The sequence below is a fragment of the Dermacentor variabilis genome, chromosome 1 (assembly GCF_050947875.1).
Source record: "Dermacentor variabilis isolate Ectoservices chromosome 1, ASM5094787v1, whole genome shotgun sequence".
In the NCBI taxonomy this organism is placed as follows: domain Eukaryota; kingdom Metazoa; phylum Arthropoda; class Arachnida; order Ixodida; family Ixodidae; genus Dermacentor; species Dermacentor variabilis.
Genome location: NC_134568.1, coordinates 166,424,807 through 166,440,163, shown reverse-complemented (window position 1 = coordinate 166,440,163; position 15,357 = coordinate 166,424,807). Strand labels below are relative to the sequence as shown.

General features: G+C 43.3%; 1 protein-coding gene across 1 annotated transcript in view; it reads left to right on the top strand.

Annotated features, from left to right (window-relative positions):
* NELF-B (negative elongation factor B) overlaps positions 1 to 15,357 on the top strand; it is a 72,993-nt gene that overhangs the window by 22,013 nt on the left and 35,623 nt on the right. The window contains exons 5-6 of the mRNA XM_075699121.1: positions 11,727 to 11,829; positions 11,891 to 11,986. Of these exons, the coding sequence (XP_075555236.1) occupies positions 11,727 to 11,829; positions 11,891 to 11,986 (199 nt within the window). The remainder of the gene's footprint in view (positions 1 to 11,726; positions 11,830 to 11,890; positions 11,987 to 15,357) is intronic.

Sequence of the window (15,357 nt, the reverse complement as noted above, 5' to 3'; positions counted from 1 at the left end):
CTTTTAAACAAATGTACACCCTTTGGGTCATATCTTGCCACACAACAATAACCGTCATCTGTCTTGCGTTTCCTTTCTTGAAAACGCTGAGCTCGCTGCTTTCCTGACGGGAATGCTCTGTCTTGCTGATAACACACATGCCGTTCGTGACTTGGAAGTACCAGGCTTGAACCACTAAAGAAAGGAAATGCGTACAAGACAGATGACGATTATTGTGTGGCATGATACGGCCCAAAGGATGTAATTTTGTTCAAGAGTGTGTGCACGCGCTGTCGATCATCTTTGTGGATGCAAACCTCCAGTCCTCGCAAGGCGCGGGAAATGCAGCGTGTCATTGACGGTGTCAAACCTGCCAAGCCGCGGCGCGCGTATGCCGCTACGTTCCAATGGCGCCCTTGACGCGATCGATGTGTGTTGCTACAGTGCGCAGCAGTCGGGAACGCCATCGCGCCACCGCTATCTTCGAGGGTGTTGCTGGAAAGCACAGTGCCTGTCAACAGAGCACACATGGTCTGCGCTGGCGGAGTTCTGCATATCCATTTTACGTCCAACCCCGTTCGAAATAAAAAATTAAAAATGCGTGCGATTTTCGAGGTGATATAGAAAGTGTTCGATTTATTGAGGTTTGACTGTATAGGGCCCACGTGGCCGTGCCATACGCAGCAGCCGTGGGAGTAGAACTGCCTCCCCTCCCCCCGATGCCTTGTGCACAACGGTAGATGGCGCACTTCCTCACCACTTTCCTCCTTTGCATGCCTCGAGATTGACTTGCCATCGTCAGTTCACCCTTGCATGCTTTCATTCACACATACAGCATATGGCATGCAGTGACAATGTGATCGCCCTTGTACTTTATACAGAACATCACCGTGACCACAGAAATGCACCTGGAAGTGTCCATATAATTGCTATCGCAATAAAAAGAAAGTAACAGGAAAAGAATACACCACAGCAACTCATCACTACACTCAAGAACTTCCGGCACACAGCAAGTGTCTGCTTGTGTTGCATGTTCAGTGTCGATGCAAGCTGCACGGTCAGTGTTGGTCTCGAGGTTTCTTTTGCAAGGACTATGAATTACCCTTGTTACATTGTGGGCAGCCAGCCTTACTGGTGACATGTCAAGCTGCGACTTCGTCTCTCACTTTAATGCAACAGGTGAGCAGAGTGGCTGCAGCAAATCAGGCTATAGGTATCCAATCGGTTCCAGCGTTTACACATTTGCTGCCCTTACTTTGCGCTGGAGGATTACTACCAAAAAAAAAACATCACTCGCCGTCCTGGCCTTGCAAAACTGGATGTCCAGCAAAGCTGTTGAAAACCACCACAACTGCTGAGAGGGTGGGGTGTGCAATGGTTGCGCTCGGCTTCTCTGGTGCGGCCACCCTCATCCTTCCAGGCTTGTCGCTTGCACTGAGCCTCCTGAACAAGAATGTTCGGGTCCTCCCTGGCCTGGTGCTTGTGCTGAGCCTCTTGGGAATGAAGTTCATAAATTTTGGAATCACGCTGCCGCTGGTTGTACTGCCACTTCTTTTCTCTTTGCCGCTCCTCATATTCATGCTGCTCCTCGGGAGTCTAATGTGTTGCCTACCTTAGCGGTGCTGCATCAACAATGAAATCATTTGCGAGGCTGGTTCTTTTAATATGACAGGCTAGTAAGATCACTCCCCTTGTAGCAAGCTGCCATCACTGTGGCCGCTTGTGCAACAGTAATCTTTACCGGGAAACATGCGGTGAGCACTAGGTATATTGCATTATTAGCAGGAGTGCCTCATCATCAATTATGTGGTTTGGATGCTTGTTTTGGACTTCTTTATTGTAATAATAATAATAATAATATTTGGGGTTTTACGTGCCAAAACCACTTTCTGATTATGAGGCACGCCGTAGTGGAGGACTCTGGAAATTTTGACCACCTGGGGTTCTTTTAACGTGCACCTAAGTCTAAGCACACGGGTGTTTTCGCATTTCGCCCCCATCGAAATGTGGCCGCCGTGGCCGGGATTCGATCCTGCGACCTCGTGTTCAGCAGCCCAACTTTATTGTAATGAATACTGTGCTGTATGTTGCTTGCGTGATACCAAAGAATGTATGCACTTTTCACTTGACTCTGAAGGTTTCTTTCTTTAATTGCTGCAGGTATTTTTTTTCTGTGAAAACAATGCTACAAAAATTCCCGTCCAACTGAAGGCTAACAGCTTTGCTGTAATAGTTTTAGTGTGTCTGATATTTGGGTAAGCGCAAGTGCAAGTGAACTGGGCGGTTTACCAGATGAGCGAAGGCGCAAACGTGGACGGCCTGCACATTTCAGCCACCTGATGGTACGGAGCTCAACCAAACACAGAGCTAATATAGTAGTAACCAAGTGTATTCTACTCATTATGAAACTGCAGCATGCATGCACGGTAAACGAGACACAAGGCAATGTTAGCACACAAGTGCTGGCTTGTGTTTGCCTTTGCCTTTTGTCTCGTTTGTTGTGCACGCTGCAGTTTCATGATGAATAGCCACCAACTTGCCCGAGTTTCACTACTTTTACAATGTGTAAGTGTATTCTACTTTACTACTGGTGTAAATTTTCGGCAGGAGTGTAATCATGAACATGTTGTCTTTTTAAATATATAATATGTTTTACGCTTGGTGTAAGAGTTGGGGTCAGACATGCCAAGAGGGGTAGCTGGCCCATGACGTCGTCCGACTCATCCACGCTAAGGACGTTGTTGAAGGAGGAGTACTGGGTTTATTTACAATGTCTACATGAAGAGTGGAGAACGTTACATCTCAGCAGTCTAGCATGGCGGAATTGAAGCACACTGAGGAGCCGAAAAAGTTCGCTTAAGAACCCTCTGTGCTTCCTAGATCCCTAGGCCAAGGAAATCTGCCTTCCCACCTTTGTTCATTCGGAGCATCCAAAGTTGTCGAAGGACCCGCATTGGAGGGTGGGAGTTCACACAGTCACTCCCACACCTTTGTTCACTGAACACACAGAAAGGAGGGGAGCTTCGTAGACATGGATTGTCACGCTTGGCTCAAGCTGGCGCATTTTGGTTTTTAGGATGAACCAGCAGTTAGCTGAAATGTCTGTCAACTCCTGTGGCGGTTACCGGAGTCCGTGACGGAATGCCTTATAAAACTCTTTTTCAGGAGTTTTCTTGATCCCATTGGTTCGTGTAGACGACAGTGAACCAACAAACAACACTCAATCCGCCAAACGTGTCTCGCCTTGCTGTCACTGCAGGTCTGTCCGAGGGGGACGCATTGTTAGCTTCACGAAGCGATTCGTCACGGGGGTGCAGGAGAATCTAGAAGGTCGCTACCCCCACTGGCCTATCGTAGCATTGGTTACAGCTGTGTGTTTGGCTGGTCAAGCTCTGAGCCACCAGGTGGCTGCACCATGCAAGCTGCAAAGGCCGTTCACATTTACGCTAAAGCCCCTTCATCACAGCGGTAGTATTATAGAGGGGCTTTGGTTTATGCCTCTGCCAAAACATCCAACTCGCCTGCGGTTACTGGAATACCGGAGATGCTGAGCACTGCAACGGAATGCTCACAATGCATGCTGCTTGGAGAGCTCTCACAGGTAATCAACAGCCAGGCGGCTAGTGGAGAGATCGGAGAGGTTTTGTGCGCTGGCTTCAAAACAATCTAGAAGTAGAAGACATGACATCACATCATGATGCAGAGCCATTAAAGGCGGAACTTATCTGCGATCACCTGGCGAACTAGTTGAGGAGAAAAAGCATGTCAAACTTGTAATCATCTGTAACTCTCTTGATGTGAGATGCTTTACTTAAATTGTGGCGCCCACGTTTTACTGTAGCTGTACCTTACGCATCTACAAAATTTTTCTAAACAATTTCAGGGGCCCTTTAAATGTGTTGCGTAATTGCAGGGTCTCTTTAGTCAGCTTTGCCGCAATGGAGCCGTGTTATGCAGTGAAGCATATCAAGAGTAGAACGGGGCTACTGTTGTAGAACATTGTATGCGTCCGTTCGCTATATGTACATGTGCATGCACCATCCCCTGTTAGAGCACAGGTGCTGAGACGTCTAATAACTGTGCTGGCAGCCATTCAGAGCTATTTCTGACATTACTGTGGTGATTTGCGGCCTTCCTTGCTGTTACGTCTTCCTGGCTGTTACATTTTTACCCCACATTCCCTTAAAGAGCACATCTATGGGGTTCTACTCTATAGAGGTTAAAGGGCACGTAAACCACCTCTGGCGTTTTTTGCACTTTTTAATAAATACATACATCGTGTACAGTGTACCAGGGTGGTATGGCTGCACCAATTGCTCTGAAGTGCAACATTTGTCACTTGCTGTGGCGAAACCGTAATGATGCCCCATTTTCACCCAAACTGCTCCATAACACTGCTAATGGTTCGTATTCAGGCCAGATTTAGAGGGTGGTTGCAGCTACGTAATTAGCCAGTGCTTTGTTAACTTCATCTTCAGGATATTGTGAGCCACCGCAGTCATCAAGTGTCGCACCATTCTAGCTGTTCCAGCCTGTGTTCTGCTGCATTCACATGTAATAATGTGTGAGCGTAGATTAGCACTTCTGTAAACCCAAGCTTTTGTTTTGTTGGGGACTCTGGAGTTGCGTATCATCACTTATCACACCATCATACCTACCAATGGGACTGGTAAACCAAATGTGCTTTGCTGGCTGAGTCACCGGGTGACAGGAGATGTCTGTTAATTAGGAGTGTGCAAATCATTGAATATCAGTACCTTCAGTGAATGACCCAGCCGTGGTCGGTGCCTTGACAGGCATAGTGTTCCCACAGCGCGCAATCTCTATTGGTACAAGGTTTGACCAGGTCGATGATACTGATTGAAGCGATCAACACTGCGTGAACAGAGGAAACAACAAACAAAGCATGGAAGCTGTGTGAAGATCGAACCAATGAAAGCGAGTGCATGGGATGATGGTTGCATGTTCACGACCGCCATCCTTGAAAAATACTGTATGGTGGCCCCTTGTACCGGACACTGTTCACAGGCACACAACGGTCTTTTTTCGTACATTCGAGCGACCCATTGCAAGACTAGCTTTGGATTTAGATGTCAGGCTCTAAAATGTTATGTGACAGTGCACTGTCCCCTGGCTGCAGACACATTTACACGGACAGCACATGGACGCAGACGGAAAAAAAATGGGGGGTGGGGGGCACGTCACGTAAGCATGCCATGGGCCTCCTGATTTGAGCAGTCTTTACTGCCGACACCGGCTGTAGTTGATGCATACGGCACTGATGACCACATGGAGCGCTGCTGAGTGTCATGATACGCATCTCCCGCTTTTGTCTGTCGCGCAAATTGGTCTTAACTAGCTGATGACAACCCATAAAAATCACCAGCCATAAAATAGAAAAACACTCGTGCTTTCTGGAAGAAAACCGGAAAGCAACACTGTCTAAGCAATAGGAGATTGTCGTTATACACAGTATGACTCACTGTTAAACTGAAAACCCCATTGGTATTTAGGACAACTTCAGTATTTATTTAGCTTCAGAGGGAAAAAAACACTTAAATCTATGACAGTGGTAGTAGCAGTAAACTTAATTTAGAAAAAAAAAACGAAATTGTGTGAGAGACATTCCATCGATAAAAATATTTTCCTGCTTCTTTCACTGATTGGCAAGGTGCTCATAATCTCCTAAAAATGAGTGGTTTTGTTCTGTGTACTCGCAGTATACTCTACATCTGAAATGCATTGAAAGGCTGAACTTGTGAAAGTTGCAGTTTGACTCACCGTTGTAGATCAATTGTTATGGTGTTGCCCTGCTGAGCATAAGGTCGTGGGTTTGATTCCGGCTGCACTGGCCACATTTCGATGAGGGGGAATGCAAAAATGCTCATACAGTATGCATTGGGGCACGTTTAGGGACCTCATGCGGTCAAAATTAATTCAGAGTCCCCACTATGGTGTCCCTCATTATCAGATTGTGGTTTTAGCATGTATAACCCCAGAATTTAATTAATTTTTTATGGAACTTCTGCCTGGAAACAGTGAGTGCATAAAGAGCATTAGAGGGGCCCCGAACCACTTTTTATCAAAGTAGAGAAAGGCATTTGAAGTGAAAATAGGCTATTTCAGAAATACTTTGCCACAAAAAGTACTTCAATGTGTTCAGCAGAAAGCGGCGTTATTGGCAATCATACATAGCCTCCACTGTGCTCCCGTTCCTTCTTCAATGCCTTGCACTGCAAAGGCTACGGCTTAGTGGGGCATGCCCACAATGCTCCACCTTCTAAATGTCACCCTGGTGCGCAGTTCAAATTTCATTTTGGATGTTAGCATAGATGCCATGGCCTCCACCTGTGGTGCCTATGACACACTAAACATAAACCAAACACGGTTGTCCTCTGTGAGCTGCAGTGCGCTCAGCCACTGGACTCGTAATGGCACCCTGCGGCAGCCGCGGTATCTATACCATGTAGATGACTGCAGCTTTATGTCAGCTATCAGCCAATAGCAGCAGTCTAAGGGAGCGACAAAATAGTGCATTTGATGATGAAATAGCGCATCTAGAAGAGAGTGAGGACAGGGCCTTAAGTTGAAAAGAGAGCATTTGAGAGAAAAGTGACTTTGCAATCCGCTTGCAAGCTCCACGCACCACGTACGACAACAAAACTTTGCTGAAATGTTCACAGCAGCGTATGTTACCCGCGGACTATGTTACTTCAACCGAACCTAAGGGGTGGTTCAGGGCCCCTTTAAAGGAATGCAACAAGTTTTACAAATTAATGTGTTTTGAATCAGGGCACCTTTCATTCCAAAAGATGCAGGAATAAACAAGTGGTTGCCGACTATGGTGCCTTTATTCACATGCCGCTGTATAAAAAATTCTGCTTTCATGATGTGAGTCAGCATGCACTCGAGTGCCAGATGAAAGTGGTGCTCCTGTAACAAGCTGTAGAATGTGCGCATTTTCACACCTGTGTGTGATAACATGTTTAATGTTAGCAGCTCACAATGTACTGTATCATTTCTTTAAGCAGAGACTGGCCCAGCAGCAAGGTCATTGTCAATGAATTGCTGTAAAATCGCCTTTGTAGTGCACCATGTTGTTCTAAAATGTTCCTGGCTCTTATGTAATGTACTGCTAAACTGACTTTCTCTGATGCAGTAATTGCTTCAAAGTTCTGACTGGCCGGATTATCACTGATAAGCAGATAGCCTGTTTCTCTCTTGACCATTAGTGTGCACAAAGACATGCGAGTGCCACGTTGCTTGCGCCTACTTTTGCATTTGAAACCTGATGTATAGAGTCAAAATGACAATATTTGCTTTTTTTTATGTTTGTAACCTAGCTGCGGTGGTGTAGCCAGGAATTTTTTTCTATAGGGGGTGTGGGGCAGGCATGTGTTGCAAATTGTGTGACAAACATAATATTGACAAAAACGTTTTTCAGACCTTCATTTACAAATTGAGTTGTTATCGGTGCTGGCATACTAATTTGGTGCTCGCTTTAAAAAGAGTAGAGCGTACTACGAGGGAAGTTCCGAAAATAAGTTTCGTCATCTATTTTCACACGGAAGCTTTATCGCAAAAAAAAAACAAAAAAAGAAACGCCATGACATGATGAATTATACACCTTGCACTATTTTGCCAAATGTCGCCACCGACATTGAGTAATTTGTCGTTGCGTGCAATCAGTTTGAACAAACCACTCTGGTAAAACTCAGTACCCGGTGATGCAAGGAATTGTCGCACAGCCTGCTGCACCTCAGCATTGTTTTGGAAGTGATGTCCAGAGAGTGCAGCTTTCAATGCAGAGAACAGGTGCCCATTCATACCAGATAATTGCATGCACTTCCATCGGCGACCACGTTGTCAGCACATGTCTGTCTGCCATCGTGATTTGTACTCGAATAACCTCGGACATGACGGTCTGCTGCTACTCTCTCTTCTTCGGCACTCTGTGCATGCATCATTCCTCCTCCGCTGGCGCTCCTTCTGTTGTTGAACCAGCATGGGCCGTGGATTCTTATGGCGATTGTTTGTTTCACCTGGTATACCATCTTCTCTTAAAAAAAAATGACAAAACTTACTTTCAGAACGTCCCTCGTATATACATCTCGATTCTTAAGTAATGGGACTAGCCTCCTGAGCATGTGATTTTGGCAAAAAATTTGGAAGCATTAAATTTTGTGTTAAATTTTTTTATATTCGATATTCAGCTCCTTTTTTTCTTGATTCAATTTGAAATCTACTATTAGGTATTTGCATGCCCCTACTGTTAATACCTATTCAATGTCCTTTATTTTATTTATGTATGGTTGCTTCGTTTACAGACACACAAGTACGCTTAAAATGTATATGCGAAAGGCTTCGAATGGGCTGTGCTCTGCTTGCCAGGAACACTGCAGCAATGCGCAAGTCATATTCAAGTCTAAAGACATTTGGTTTAAAGTAATTAGAAGTGACCATGTTTTAAAAATTTTACCTCCGTTGCTCAATCTAATATTTTCTCGCCCAGTGCTCTTGGTGTTTAAAGTCACCTTATATGGGTGTAAATAATGGCAGTCTCTTCCATACAAAGCTACACTACTGTTTGCAAGTTACTGCAAGACAACTGCGTTAAATGCTTAACACGCGCTATGCTAATGGAAAACATCGGGAGGGCAGGAGATGGAAATTCATGATGATGAGCAAAATGAGAACAAGGTGAAAGCAGGAGCCAACGTTTCGACAAGTGGACATGTCTTCTGTGACAATGAAGGGAAAGCTACAGAGGCAATGCAGGCACAAATGAGTGCACTTCTGAGGAAAGTCTCACATTTTCTTCTGCATTCTTCCATGCTTCTTCCTTATTTACGAAAGCAAAACAAGACAAAACACTAAATGAAGTGTCATGCTTGACTTAGCTTTCTATTTTTCTCTTCCATGTCTAGGCAAATGCGAAGCTGTCGCACGCAGAAGCTACGCCGATTAAATATCTACTCCAATAAACCAAAAGCGTTGTGAAACACTGCTAGACTGCTTGGCGCTTTAACACTTGTACAGAAGCTGTGCCCCCATACCTTTCCTATCTTTGCTATGGAAAGTTGTCTGCAAATATAGGAGGCATCACAGCAAACTTTTTGGTCACTGGTGGCCACGAGATCTGTTATTAAGCCATAAAATTAATACGTTTAATGTCAAGACACAAACAGAAAGGAGCGAAGTGTTAGCGACACAAAAGAGCAAAAACAGTGCTAGCATCCAACCAAAATTGAGTGCTGGAGTCTGCATCACCATAGTCATCACAGGAAATCGTTTAAGGATGACATCAACGCTGGAATGCTTTATGCCTTTAAAGCCTTTATTCTTGCATTTACCGCCGCACATAACGCTCCGTTGGCTGCGTGCCTTCATAACTGCGTAGTCTCCAGCCGTGATTGCGGCAAACAGTAGTTTCGTTTTTACTCAATACACATGTCTGCCACATGCCTTCATTACTGTGCAGTCACCATCTGTGATTGCGTTGATAGCTACTGCTGTTTCATCTGTTTTTACTCAATACACATCTGCCACATGCCTTCATAACTGTGCAGTCACCATCTGTGATTGCGTTGATAGCTACTGCTGTTTCATCCGTAGTGGCAGCAGCAAGCATTAGTTTCGTTTTGACTCTGTGCATGCGTAGACCGCCTTCAGAACTGCAAGATTGCCGTACTTGATTGTGCCGGTAGCGGTCGCGGTTTCATCTGCTGTTGTTGCAGCAGACGTTAGTCTTGTTTTGACTTGTGTGTACATCAGCCATGTGCCTTCGAAAGTGCAAGGTCGCCGTCCATGTTCGCGTCGACAGTGGCCACGGTTTCGTTCGCAGCAGTTGCAGTAAACAGATTTTGTTTTGACTTAGTGCATATCTGTTAAAACTCGGTGCAAAGCCTGTTGCAAAGCAAGGATGAAGAGAACCAGCTACATCGCGAAGGACAAACGATCTGTTGGCGACCAGCTCACTGGAAAAAAAACAATCGGGGTGTGCATGCAGTAATGAAAAGTGTGTCTCATATGGAAGGTGTGTGCTGCGGCCGTGCTACAAAGGAAGTCGCAAGGCATTTGCCGCTGCGAGAGCCAATCAGTCACGAGATGATGAGAGTTGCAGCTTCCACTGTGCTTTTGTGCAAAATAGAAGCAGAATATAATTAAAATTTTAATTTAACAGCATTTAATTAAAAGTTTGTTGACATAGTAATCACTTGTTTGTTTCCTTTATACCTTCAATAATTCAACATTCGGTCAATTCATTCATTTTTTTCAGGTCCCATGAAATCTGAATTAACAAGGTTTTACTGCACACAACTTGTTGCTACCTGCTTAGCACATAAAGTAACTTATCTTTTGAATAAGCTTTCGTAATCAGACTAAAAGCAGCGCATCATTGTCATGCTACATGAAAACGTATTCTGCCGCCATCCACGGTGGCCATGTTGTGATGACACTGACTATGCTAGCTATGATGTGTAGGCCTTTGGGAATATGGTTTTGGTTTTGTATCTGATTGCACTGCACAGGCAATTTTCAAACTAATTTTATTGGAAAAAAGGACACATGTTAGAATCGGGCAAGTACAGTAATCATTCATTGTGTGATACCATTTCCACTTAAACATCTTCCTGGGACCGGCCGAAAATAAGCGTTTTCACTGGGAGATGGTGTGTACTGGACACATTCATTTTCCCTTAAGCTTCACCAAGACAGACACTGGCGCTATTGGGGTCAGGCATGTGCGCACTGACCAGCAAAAGCCAATTTCGTGACCACAGTAACAAAAGTTTAGGCCCATAGAAATGTATGGGCACTGGCTGTGCCGTCGTTAACTGAAAAATAGAATTAGCCAGAGTTCAATTAAGGGAAGTCTACTGTATTTTGATCCTGAAGACGAAAGTTAATGCCCATTGGGCTTAGTGGCCATATGGCACTAGGAAAGCTGACAAATCACTGTACAAGGAGAAATTAATGAAGGTAGTCTCATTAGTTATAGCAGCAAATTTTGTGATATGATATGTATGAGTTTCATCTGGAAAATTCAACAAACAATAGCCTAGCACACAAATTTTAGCGCACTCATTGTACTTGAGTTGGTTCTGTGGAGCCCAAAGGGATGCTGCAATAAAGTGCAAATAATTGATAATTAGTCGAAAAAGAATTGGTTGGCTACTGTGGTGCAATGTCACGAATGCACTTGTCATGCATCCGATGCAGGGAAAACACTGAAGAAGGGAAATCGGAGGTGCAATGTTAAGAGACTGGAAGGCGGCAGTGGGGATTAGAGAGCAGGTGTGGGTAACTGATCCAGAGTGGAATTGGGCAGGTGATGTGTAGAGCAGGTAATTGTGGGCATGTTATAGTAACCAAATGGAGGGACCAAGGGAAGGGAACATAGTCAAGGGTGACAGAGGGTTGGGTGAAATTGTGTTAGGGAAATTTGAAAGTGCAGGATTTAATCAGCGTGTACAAGATGGGAAACAGGAGTTCACTGAGAAAGGTTGCTGTTTATTTCTGTGAGAAAGCTTTGGTTGGCAGGTACCCTCAGTGTCTAAATCATTCTTTTAGGTATGACAAGAATCAGTTCAGTAGCCCCTTAAATAGAATCTGCTGCGCTCTATTGAAAAACTGTCATCTGTTTCTATTGTTCAGTGTATAAAGTTCAAGTATAAGCTTCACTAATGTGGCATCACACTGCTGCTGTAGGTAGTTTCGCTTCATGGAACTGTTTCTCATTGCAGTGACCTATCCATGACACTTTGTGATCCATATGCCATCAACTTCCTTGCACAGTCAGCTTTGAAGATCATCAACCATCTTATTAATGTCGAAGGACTTCCTAGGGTGAGGCGTTTATATTGCCACTCATAAAGTGCAGAGGTGGCAGACATTTTGGCACTTGCAGGACAACCAGGTACTGGTGTTGCTGTTGCGTATGTTGGCTCTTGGGCTTCAGGCATGGGACATGATAAGTACCCAGCAGTACAAGGAGCCAAAGTTGGTAAGTTGAGGCACAATTTGCTGTCCCAACAGCCACGATATATATGCATTGCTAGGATAAGAGAGACCAGTATTTTGCTTTGCATATAGACACATTACAGAAGTATGCTGTTCTTGAACATGTGTAATGAAATTGTCACATAGCAGTGGTACACATTCTGACAAACTGGTGTCTCTTACAGTTCTGGTTGCACATGTTAGTACATTCGAACCCGAGTGGAAGAATATGAAAGGTGTATTAACTCTTTCGTTACCGCTAGAAACATGCTCATTTTCGTTGCATCTATGCTTTAACATCTTATTTCAAGATATAGTACAGTTAAATCTCTATCTAACGAAACCCGACTTCACGAAGTTCCTGATCTAACGAAGAAATTTACATTCGCTGACAGGTACCCATAGTGTTCAGTGTTATTATCAACCCGAATTAACGAAACAAACTTGGCCGAACTCGATTTAATGAAGTTTTTCCTAAAATAAATGAGTAAAAAAAGGCAGTGATTTCTTTCAAATTTTGATAAAAACAGGTCCTTCGAGCGTGTGCTCTAAAGCTATTGCATTAAACATCTAGGTGCCATGGTCATTTCCCTAGCCTTATTTTGGCGAGGCTGCACGCCGCGCCGATGCACAAAACAGCCCACTCAACACCACCTCGGAGGGGCGACTGTGGTTGCTTTCGTTATTTCATGGTTTATGCGACAGATGGCTGGATTAGTGGCAAATACAATGCTGCAGTGGCCTTTGCAGGTCGCTACATTACAATTTTATATTTCGAAGGTCTGAAAAATTCCTTTCTCAATTTTGTGAAATTCCCGATTTAACTAAATAATTTTACCTGTATCATCACTTTGTTAAATAGAGTTTCAACTGTATCTAAGATTTCAACGGACGTATACAAATAGCGCTTCGCAAGTCTGACATTCGCTTGTCCGGTCATTGGTGTCTTGAATAGAAGTAAAGTAAAAGTAAAAGTAATGATAAAAAAATATTTTGTCAATCATTGTAATACAGGGTACAAGTCTTGCATGGAGTTCTTACTGTTTTCCGTGCCGAAAGACAAGGATTACCTGAAAGGGTGGAGGTGTGTAATACCCAAAAATGATTGCACTCTTCAGTCAACGGATTATGTTTGAGAAAGTCATTTTGAGCCCTAATGAGTGGCCATAGATGGACAGCACAGTACCTAAACAGGTTCAAAGGAGATGTCCATGCCAGGTGATTTTGTCAAAGCATTTCACATCAACCGATTTCCCTAGCTGCATACTTCACGAGAACCCCAAAGAAAAGTAAATGGCCTGTTGTAAGGACATTTTAAATACAAGAAAAGCATAGCATCTCTTTCAGTTTAGTGCAAAGATTATACAGGTGACCAACAGTTCAATTGTTCCCCACTGCGAACAGTAGCAATTCAGAAGCCGAGATGCAGGTAAAAATCAAGGTTACTCCAGCTCACCTTTTGGAGATTCTGCTCTTCTTTTCAAGGTTACTGGGTGACATTCCTATTTCAATTGTTCTGTCATCATATTGCACTTGAAGTATCGTACGTACAGTCGCAACTCGCGATATTGAAATCCAACGACAACAAAATATTTTCATATCCCCAGTGAACGCCCATAGGTTCGATGCATGCACAGCGACCGCTTGCACATCCACACTTGCACACCCACGCAAGTTCAAATGTGCAAGTGGTCACTGTAACATCAGCATAAAGAAGCCGTGAAATTGAAATCAAGAGACTATGGAGCAAAAAAAAGAAAAAAAATTCTTGTATCCACATAGGATGGCAGCACTTGCTGGGCAACAGAGTTTAAAAATTGGCGCGTTTTTAAAACATACAGATGGCACCGTAAATATACCTGAGGCTTGTTTGCGCTGCCGTATATTTGTCTTTGACCCCCAAAGGGTTGAAGGGCTATAGCATAATACTCGTAAAATACATTACTTTATTTTGCTATGCTAGCAATAGTTATAAAATGTTTTTGTTCAATACATTTAGCACCTTTCTCTAGTGTCTAGATACTTGTTAAAATTTTATATATAGCCATATTATCTCTCTACGGTAAATGTCTGTACTGTAGCGTACTTTCCTTTAGAACAATAACGTGATTCGCCAACTGGAAGCTATTCTGGTGGGCCTTGTTCGTCGTATCAAATAGCACAACTTATACAGTCGCACTTCCTTCTATATTTCATATCTGGCAAAACTTGCAACCACTTTGTGAAGCAATAAAGACTTTACTACTACATCCTTTATCGCATGAATATATTGTCTTGCAGGGATGACGACAATACATAAACATGCTGCAATCATTGTCATGTGTACACAATTTGATAAGGACTAGCCCATCCTCTTTGAAGATGCATCAGTAGGATTGATTAAAAAAAACTCGCAAGATGGTTATGAGTGTGTAAAATGAATGTTTTAAACGTTGGCTGTTGTGCGGGCTAGGCATTTTCGCTCCCGATCTCGAGCTTTCCAAATTGCTTGGGGTAGAGAGGTCCTACTTTCTCCATGACATTTTAGTGTAAAGGATGTTTTATAGCCTTCTCATTTAAATTACTACACTCCTATCCGATGCTCGAACTCACCGGCTTTCTAAGCGTACACTTGTGCAGCCAGGCACAGAGCCGTGCGCTGAGTAAGGCAGCTGCACATTGCCAGCTCAAAGTGCGGGGACTCCTGTCTAAATACATGGGAAAGGAGAAATCGTTTTTCTCAGCAACCACTGCACCAAATTTGATGTTTGTTCCATTTAAAAGAAAAAGTTCAAATCTAGTGACTATTAAAAGCGGACTTTTTATTTAGGCCATCGACATTTTAATAAATAATTGTTGGAAATCATTATTTTCCAGAAAATGAAACTATCAAGTTAACCATAACACAGCAATGCAAAATGGTATCACAATTCTGTAAATTAGATATAGTACATCTAAAGCAGACAAATTTGATGTATTATACATGTCTCTCAACTAGTACACCACTAAGATGTGAGTAGGACTTTTGCAAGACCCTTGTAAGCATTGTAACAAATTCATGTAAGGTATCAATTAATACATCTAATTTGTCCACATTGGATGTTCTAATTGCTGCTGACAGAACTGCGATATATGTTTTTTGTGTAGAAGTTACGGATTTGTAAACTTTGTGCTTCTATTTTTTTCGAACTTGCCGATTTTCGGCAGCTTTTGTTGAAAAATTCAGACCTTAATCCAAATTTTGCTTCCAACAGTCACTAGAATTCAACTTTCTCTCTCAAATGCAACAAATTTCATTACAATTGACCCGTAGGTTATCTCAGAAAAGCATTACTGCATTTTACATGCATTTCAATAGACTGCATCGGAGTTAAGCCCAAGCTATAGCTTCCTCAT